This window comes from Lygodium microphyllum, chromosome 20 (assembly GCF_053477565.2).
Source record: "Lygodium microphyllum isolate KBCC chromosome 20, Lygodium_microphyllum_v1.1.10, whole genome shotgun sequence".
Lineage (NCBI taxonomy): Eukaryota > Viridiplantae > Streptophyta > Polypodiopsida > Schizaeales > Lygodiaceae > Lygodium > Lygodium microphyllum.
The window spans coordinates 30,845,848-30,855,906 of NC_141154.1; the positions used below are offsets into that span (position 1 = coordinate 30,845,848).

Below are 10,059 nucleotides of genomic sequence, written 5' to 3' on the forward strand. Positions count from 1 at the left end.
GGATAAATTAGAATGGTGGGAAATGGGAAAAAGGGCCTAGGCTACGGCTGGCCATGTAAAAAAGGGAAAAGGGGATGACCGCCCAAAAAGGATTTAGGGCTTTGTATATAAAATTCAAAAGTGAATGAGAAGCTCATTCTTTTGGTGTGTGGCAAAGAGAGTCTTCTTCTTCCTCTCTTCTTCTCTCCTTCTTTCTTGTGTGTGCTCTTGAGAGAGGGAGTGTGAGAGTGTGAGGGAGTGAGTGTGTGTGGGAGTGAGGGATCAAGAGGGTGAAGCTCTTCACTATCTCCTCTTCTCTTCTTCTCTTCTCTTCTCTTGTGCGAGCGACTATGGAGGATGGAGCTTGGAGATGGAGGAGGCTTGAGGATGCTTGAGCTAGCATTAAGAATCGTGGAGCTAGCGGAGTGTAAGAGACAGGAGGGTACTCGATCAAGCATCAAGGTAAGCTCAGTACACTCGTAGGATCGACAACGCATCGGCTAGGTGAGAGATAGCCATTAGAGCTCGCTTGGAACGCTTGAAACAATAAGCGGTCCGTGGGTCTTGGCGGTCAAGCGAAAGCTCCCACAAAACCCGACACCAAACTGACCGATCATGCTGATGTCTGCCCCGGTAGCCAGGGCTTCCATGAATTCCTTAGTACCGATCGGGCTGTAGTACCGAGATTGTTGACCATATCTTCCTTTATCATGCCAATACCATTGTCGATGATGGTCAATGTGTTGGTCGCCTTGTCTGGAACGATGTGAATGAAAATCTCTAACTGAGAGTCGAGCTTGCTCTTGTTAGTCAAGCTCTCAAACCGGATCTTGTCAATTACATCAGAGGCATTGCTGATAAGCTCACAGAGAAAAATCTGCTTGTTGCTGTAGAAGGTGTTGATGATGAGGCTGAGGAGTTGGTTTATTTCTACTTGGAAGGCAAAGGTTTCGCTCTCAGTTGCCATGGCAAGTGTGCACGAAAGAAAATAGGCAGTGAGATAGGGAAAGATGAGATCTTTGGGGTAAAATGAGAAGGAAGAATGTTGATAGTAGTCCTTTCTCTCTCCTCCTTCCTCAACCCTTGCACTAGTTTTGTTGGGTCTGAGTCAAAGTAATGGCTCACATCTGTGAGTGATATCTCTGAAGAGTCCAGATTCTGGAATGTGGCATCCGCACTCCGAGGCCAATGATATTGCCAACGGTGACGAGAAAAGATCGAAGCCTAAGAAATACAAGAAGCCCAAAGTTACCATCGCAAAGGCTGCAACCGCAATTGATGCATCAGAGTTGGCAGCATTTCTGACACGGATATTAGAATCATTTTCCGAATTGCACGATGTACAGCTTATGCGTTTTGTTGATTACTTTGGAAGAGCTTTCAGTGCAGTCACACCCACTCAATTCGGTTGGAACAAAATTTTGAAGGAATCGTCAGTCTCCAAGGCTATGCAGCTACCACTCTTGAACATTCCTGAACCCATTTGCAAAACTGCCTCAGGCTAGCTTGCAGCAAGGCCTTTAGATGCCCTTGGAGATTTTGTCATTTGGGGACTGAATGATGTTTTGAGTGATGCTCAACCTCAGCATGGTACTCAGAAGGGCTCAAAAGGAGGTTCTGTTAATTCATCTTCCAAAACAAAGGTTGTCGTTCTTGTTGTTCTAGCTTTAGCTTTGCGCAAAAGACCTGAGGCACTGGTATAGAAGGCTACACTTTTGAGGACAAACCCACAGTATCAAGGCCAATAAAAACTAGCAATGTTGGCATGGGCATATGGCCAGGTTGCTCAAGGAGACTTGGTAGCTCGAATGCAATTGTGGGTGCAGAACTTATTCCCACTTGCATGTGGGAAGGCTAGTACACCTGTGGCTAGGGATATTACTCTCCAGTTTGCTGAAAGTATATGATTCAGCAACTCAAAGGAAGCACGCTCGATGTTTCTCAATGCTGCCACAAGGAAGGGGGAGAGGCTTGTGCATGGCTGAGGATGCTGGCTCTTCAATGTCAAAAGTCAGCCTCGTAACCAACTTTCAAATGTATAGGGGTCTGGAGGCCTTGGGACCAACCTTTCAATGGCTAGAACAGAGGTAGGTGGTTCGTCAAGGCGATTTATTGGTGAAGTTCCTGGATCTTCAATTGTTTGAATAGAGTCTCGAAAAACCAGCCTTTTAATGTATAGGGTTCATCTGGTCATGTGCAAAGCAATCAAGGATCATCTGGTCATTTTCAAATCAACCAATTTAAATTTTCGCATCCAATGTCAATGGGAACTAATATGTTTCTGCATCATCCTAATTTAAATATGACTGGAGTTCCATACAATGATACAAGTTATGAGATACAGTTACCTTGGAAAGGACCAAGACCATGAACATTTGGACAACCATTAGGAGGCCTCAAAGGCCAGTTGGACCTAATGACCTTCAGTTGCTTCAGCAACAGTCAATGCAATCACAGCAACTTCATGAGGTGCAACGACAGCTTTTAGCTCAACAGCTTAAACAACAATTAGAACATTACAAACAACAACAATTGCATCAAGAGTTCCCTGGTACCTCATATTCATCTCTTCGGCATGGACCTGACACACCACCTTCTCAGCCTGAACCAACTCGGGGTTTGCCAGGTGGTGAGCTAGAAACTGAAACTGCACCTTTGTTGTCATCAAATACTTCTAGTGCAAGCTTTGCAGGTCCAGGTTGACCCTTGAACGGTGTATCTTATTATCATGGGTTCCCAACTAATGGTGCCATGGGACAAGATCCTAATCTAGCTTTGCAGTTGATATCTTCTAAGGGTCTGCAAGTGGACCATTCTCCTTACGCAGACAATAGGGATGGAGCTCTACCTGCTGCCTCCTTTCATCAGGAAAAACAGAATGTTGAACCAGAGCAATATAATGGAGGTCCAAATGTGCCACTAGAACAACATATGGGGAAGTCCATGCATCTTGGGTATCATGTTTATGGGCAACAATATGGCCAAGGTTTTGGTAGTAGGAAACAGCAAATAGATGTATTTGGGCAGCAGCATGAACATTTTTGTGACATGCATTCCCATAGAGATTATGGACATCATGACCAATGCTGTGGGATCAATGATAAAAGGCAGCATGTTTATGATGGTTATGCGTGTGATGCCCAGCAGGGCTATTATCACCACATGTAGTATGGACAACATGAGTATCATTATGAGCAGTAGCCACATTGCTATGACCATTCATATGGACAGCATGAGCATTATGGTCATGAGCATGGACAACCATCTGTTGTATATGACCAGTATGCTTATGTACATGAGCAGCAAACATTAGTGGAAGCAAATGCATATGCTCAACCACATTGTCCCTCTGATGCGCAGCAGGGCTATTATCACCATATGCAGTATGGACAGCATGAATATCATTATGAGCAGCAGCCACATTGGTATGACCATCCATATGGACAGCATGAGCATTATGGTCATGAACATGGATAGCAATTTGTTGTACATGAGCAACAAGATGACTATGAGCAGCATGTCAGAACTATTACTGAGCTGACCGATGGTGATGAGCATGTGTGTAAATTACTATCTAAGGCTAAACACATTAGACACCTTACTAGGGATACGATACGAGAATTGCATGCTGCGGGCTTATGCTATCAATGTGCTAAGCCAATATCTTGTAATCATCGAGCCACATGCAGGGCAAAGACTGCCAAAATACTCTTGATATTAGAGTATTATGATGCAAAGGATGGAGAAGATCTTGTTGAAGACCATTTTGGTATGGGTCCACAACAAGAACTTCAGTTCAAGAAAGAAGATCATGGGCAGCACATGGATTTGGATGATCATGACCCCATGCGGGAGCCCCTTCAGTCCATAGACCTGCAGTTTGAATGCTTGGACATCACTAAGAATGCAGGAACCATGAATATGCAGCACTTAGGGGCTGATGCAGTAAACGTTTTAGCCTATGCAACCCCATGTGTTGTTGACAACATCCAAGCGCAGACTGAGCTTAATCATATGATGCTTATGGCAGACTCGATGCAACAGCTAGTGGTTCTGACCATTCTAGCTTTACGTGTGGATGGTAACCCAATGCATGGAAAGGATAACCACTTTCCATTTGACCCTAGTGGTAGTGAAGAGACCTACGCTTGCATGGATGACCTGTATGCTGGTGATGCTTACCATGCAGGTTATCCATTTGATCCTGGGGGTTAAAGAAAAGCTCTATCTACATCAGCACTCCCCCGATGCAGTCCCCTCACCTTGAGGCGGCAACCTTGGCTGAAGGACAACTTGATTTGGGCATGTTTTGCAGTAGACAACCATCTGTTTTTGAATAGTTTTGGGCCTGCATTAATTGCACCCATGCATGACATACCTAGGCTGAAAGTACGCTCAACGAGCTTCGTTTTGACATGCGAAATATCTTGTTTTGAGTTGCCCATGGCAAGTTATGATTAGTTTTCCACCCACTGCAAGCCTGTTCGGGATAGCATGCCGTCCGGTGTTGTCTAGCCCTTCTTGTTTGGAATTGGTGCCTATCTTTGTACTGAGTTACCTTCTCCCCTCATGCTCACACTGCATACATACTCATAGGCCACCGTTCCACAAGATTTTCCCTCCCCCCCACCCAGCTATACCAATACATCCTCTTTTTGTTTTTGAGGGCAAAAACCTTCCGGGTCGGGATGGAATGTTAAGAATGGGATTAGAGGGTCTTACACGGGGTTAACAAGGGGATATCACATGCAAATACCCGATTATACGGATGGGGTATTTAAGGTGTACAAGGACCTGTTTAGGGTACCATTTGATAAATATACATCTGTCCTTTCACCTTCTTCACCTTCTTCCCTGTCCTTCCATGGCTGCTAGCCATTTCTCTCTCCTCTTCTTGTCTTTCTTTCTCTTCTGTTAGTCTTTCTCTCTCATCTTCTTCCTCTTTCTCTCTCCTCTCTGCAGTCTCTCCCTTCTCTCCTTCTCTCTCCTAGGTCTCCTTCATTACATATTTACAATGATTTTCCCCTTTTGCCTACACACAAGATAAACCTTCGTTCACCGAAAAATCCCTTATCTCTGCGCAAAAGAAAAGAAACCCTCTAAGATTTCCATCCCTTCACTCATATCAGAGACTCCATGATCCCATCCTAATTTGTGTGAGGGTCAAGTAGTTCCTAGGAGTGACCGAGAGATTTACAACCAAAACCCCCCAGCACTCCCACTTTCTCCAAAGCTCCTCATGGTGGTACAAAACAATCCCCCTTGGAGCAGGGTTTTGTGTCTAGCCGTGGGGGAGGCATAGTGTGATCTTTTATCTTATTATCCTCATTATATATTTACAATTAAATCTAATTGTTACAAGTACAATCAATCTTTCTTGTGCAACCATCAATGCATGCACATATAAAAAAGAAACTGTAGCAAGTGTATTTAGCGTATGATGTAGCTCCAACTAAATCTAGGGTTTCTCTTATAAGGCGCCTTATTCTCTTAGGGTTTCGCTTCCTACTTGCAACTCTTTTTCAGGATCCACAAGTTATTTCACAAATCTAAAGTTTATTTTATCCTTATGAAGAATTTGGTATTTCCACCCTAAAAGATAATATGGCCATTTATACCTATGGCAGACAATTCATGCGTTGGCCTGCCCTAACTCACGCTTAGCAGAATTTCAAATGCTTTTCCAAGTTTGTTTAGAATTTAGAATTTGTATAGACAAGTTCTTATCAATGTCCAACAAGTCCTATAGACTTCTGATATTTATTTAATTTCTTGATACTTATAGTTTCAGGTTGTTGAGTATTTCATAGTTGTTTTTGCTTCAACATTCTTGATATTTTAGGTTAGGTTTTCTTACTAATTCATACAAGGGTCAACTCATGATATTGACGCTCTCGCTAATATAATCATTATAATTAACATTGCATGTGTTTTCAGTAAAAATAATAATCTTTATTCTATTCTACTCATATTCTATGGTTCAATCAACAATGTCCGACACCATTTGTCAAACTTACAATGTTATCTAGAAAGTACAATTTTTATTTAGCTATGTTCTAAGCGCAATGTTGATTGTTTTTCTAAAAAATTTATTCTAGGCAATGCAAAAGTCATAAGTTTAATTTTTCTTTCATATTTCAGACATTGAATTATATTACTACGCACCTAATTTATGCGCGTCTACTATTATATATTTTTCCATACAATTTTCTGTTGATTTGATGCATTGATTATTTCATGATATTATCTAAATGTTTTTCTATAAATTATTATAAAACTCATGTGCATCTATTTATCATTAGCAACAAGAAATAGAGATATTCACTTTCAAGGAAAAATTATAAAATATTACCTTCCCTAGCGCTATCTACCTTTTTTATGTTATTATGATCACATGCATCATCAATGAGATAAGAATAAATATCACAAAATAAAATATAATTACAATATTTTCTTCATGATAGACATATAATTCTTTTCCAAGTGAAATGGTATTTTTAGTGAATAGTTAATTATTATATTACTTAGGTATTTTTCTAAGTGGTAGTTCATGTGCATTTTCTTTAAAAAGCGTTTATAATCATTTAAAGCCATTTAAAGCCAAATATAGCGATAGGCTTAAAAAACTTTCATTTTTTCCAAATTGACGAGATGTTACCTCTATTAGGTTTGCAATAACAGGGGTTTTGCTAATTTCTACTACGTCATTTTCTCCATCGACCGCCTTCCTTGCTTCCTTACTTCAAATTGGCTTTTTGAATTTCTGCGACCTCGTGGAGCCATGGATATCAGGCGAAATTGACATGCTAGTTTAGGGAGAGTTGGCAGTCATCCATAAAAATTTCACCAACATTTTTCTTAGTGGTATGGTCGTATGGGACGAAGACATAATAGGGGGTAAAGAAAATGAAAATGAGGTAGAAGGGGGGGTATTTTCCTCTTTCAAGCTCAAAGCTTCAATGGATAAGAGAAGTAGAGAAAATTTTCCATCATCAGGAGGTATTTCTTCTTGCTTTCTTTGTGAAGGAGAGAGGGTGTCGTGAGGGGGAGCATGCAATCGACTTATTCTCTTGACTACTTGTCAAAGAACCAAGTGAGCTTTATTAAAAGTGCATTTTGATTGCCTACTTGTTGGATAGTGGCATGGGGATTATTATTTTATACTTTCTCTCCCTCCATGTATAAAAAAAGTCATGAATTTTGGTCATTTTTTTAAAAAATTAAATATTTTTTCTTCAAAATGACTTCATCTGGTGGTTTTCAGCCAAGTTACCTCATGACTTATCTAGTTTATAAAGTCATGCCATACTCTTTGATATTTAACTTACTCAATATCATGCTTATTCTTGCGGATTCTTTGTCTATGGATTAAGGCTTTTGCGATTTGTCTTGCGGTTACAAAATCAATCTTTGACGCATTAAAATGGAATCGGGAATGCTAAATCAAATATAATGTGAAAAAATTTATGATCAAGCCGTTGTAATACTATTTAGGAGGCATCTTTGCTTTTTTTTTTTGCTGGGAACATTGAGGCGTCTTCTTGTATCTAATTACGGAATTGATTTAATGCAAGAGTCGATATTAAAAAAATTACGTGCGGTCACTTATATAATAGCTTGATGAGTAATTTTTAAAAATGCCTCAAGCCCGAATTTATTTTCTTGATATGAAGCATTTTGGCAGGAATATTACATCCTATAGAGGAATCGGGATGTCCTCATCTCAAAACAAACTGGGGAAACTATTTTTCTAAAGCTGTCTATTCTATCCAAGTGGCATCCTCCTCAGGATAGTCTTTCCATTGGATAAGATACTCTCTAATGGTTCTGTTTCTCACAGGTTTCTCTTTATATATAAAATCTTATCAGGCTCGAAATCAAGGACTTCTTGACTAGGCATTACAATTTGCTCATCATCAAGAATATGATCTTGATTTTCCACATAAGCTTTCAGAAGACTAACGTGAAATACACTGTGGATGTTCAGATGATGAGGAAGTTGCAATTTGTAGACATTAGCTCCTAGGCATTTGAGAACCTTGTATGGTCCACAATACCTTGGACTCAACGTTTTGAACTTTCCTAATGATAGACAACTCTTCTTTGGGCGTGCACGGATGAAAACCATGTCTCCCTCTTGGAAGATATGCTCTTGTTATGCTAGATGAGCCTAAGCTTTTTTGTAGTCTTTGGCAGCTTGGATGTCTTATCTGATAGTTTTGACTTGATCATCCATGTCTTCTAGAATTTTCTTAGAAGCTTCAACCTTTAGGTTTGGATCAAAGAAATCTAGTGGCGTAAAAAAATCTTGCCCATACAATGCTTGAAATGGAGTCATTTGAATAGTATGGTGATATGATGCGTTGTAGGAAAATTTTACTAAGGGTAAATATTGTATCCACCTTGTCGGTTCTCTAGATTAATAAGCTCTCAATATATCTTTAATGACCTAGTTAACCCACTCTGTTTGACCATCAGTTTGGGGATGGTAAGATGTGCTAAAGCAAATATGGGTTCCAATTACTTCAAATAGGCTTATCTAGAAATGTGATGTAAACAGAGAGTTGTAGTCATTAACGATCCGTTTAGGCAATCCATGAAGCCTAAAGATTTCTTTCACAAACAATCGTGCAATATTTGAAGCTTTATAGTTGGTCTTGACTGGGATAAGATGAGTGACCTTTGTAAGCATAATCACAATCACCATGATTGAATTAAGCCCTCCTTGAAAAGGTAAGCCAGCTACAAATCCATATTGATGAGCTCCCATTTCATCTTTGGAATGTCAAGTGGATAGAGCTTGCCTAGCATTTTGACATGCTTAGCTTTCACCTACTGGAAACTTAGGCATTTAGTAACATATCTGAGTACATCATGCTTCAACCTTTCCTAGTAGTAACTTTCTTGACTGCATTAAGGGTTTTTGCATAGCAAGGTGTCCTAAGAACGAGGAGTCATGGGCTTCCCGTAATATATTGTTTTTCAACACTTGACTAAGAGGAATGTAGAGCCTATCCTGAAATAGACAAGTCCATCATCCACAATGAAATTTTGGTATTTGACTCTGAGCTTAGAATCAGTGTCCTTAACTAGGATTTCTCTAAGCATTAGCTGATACTTATGATCCTTGTGTGCCTCTTCTTTTGCTAGCTCAATGATTGGATTGCTAGGTATTGATATCATGGTAGCTAAAGTCTCTTCTTTAGATGGCTCTTCCATGATAACTACATTCAAAAAAGCTTTACAACTTAATGCATCAACAATCACATTCTCTTTTTCAGATCTGAACTTTCTTTCAAAATCAAATTCTTGCAAGACTTAAATCTACTAACTTGTCTCATATTGAGATCTGGTTGAGTAAAGATCCATTTGAGACCTTTGTGGTAAGTGACCAAAGTAAACTTGCTTCCAAGTAGATAGTGTCACCACAATTTGAGAGCATGGATCACATCTAACAGCTCGAGGTCATGGGTGGCATAATTCCTCTAATGGATTTTTAGTTTCTTTGAGGAATAGGCTATCAGATGACCTTGATGCATAAGCACACAACCTAGTGCAAGAGAACTTGCATCCGTTAGGACCTCCAACTCTTGACTTAGGTTAGGTAGTTTCAAAATGGGTGTTGTTACCAAAATTTTCTTGAGCTGCTCAAAATTGGCTTGCTCAATGGGCGTCCATGCAATAGAGTTTTACTTTTTTAGTAAATCATTGAGAGGTGTAGCTATTACGGTATAATTTTTAATGAAAATTCTATACCATCTAGTCAGCCCTTAAAAACTTCACACTTTCTTAACTGTCATTGGAGGTTGCCACTCTTGAACATCTCTAACTTTGGCTGGGTCTACAAAGATTCCTTCAGTAGATACTATGAATCCAAGATATTCCATCAGTATTTTGACAAAGACACACTTCTTTTTCTTTGCATAGAGCTTGTGGGTTCTCATTATGTCCAGCACAATGTGCAATTGCAACTTGTGGAAAGTCAGAGTTTGCAGCAAGAAGAAAGTGCACAAGAGGGAGATGAGAGCTCAAAGTACCAGAACAAAATCTTTCTTACTAAGTTGCTTAGAGTACAACTTG

General features: G+C 39.9%; 1 protein-coding gene and 1 pseudogene across 1 annotated transcript; one reads left to right on the plus strand and one right to left on the minus strand.

Annotated features, from left to right (window-relative positions):
- Positions 1-592: 592 nt before the first annotated feature.
- On the minus strand, positions 593-946 carry LOC148018802 (uncharacterized). The gene has a single exon (XM_087701259.1). It carries the CDS (start codon positions 944-946, stop codon positions 593-595), a length of 354 nt encoding a protein of 117 aa, XP_087557385.1.
- Positions 947-1,142: 196 nt separating this feature from the next.
- On the plus strand, positions 1,143-1,964 carry LOC148018803 (uncharacterized; annotated as a pseudogene).
- The last annotated feature ends 8,095 nt before the right edge of the window (positions 1,965-10,059 follow it).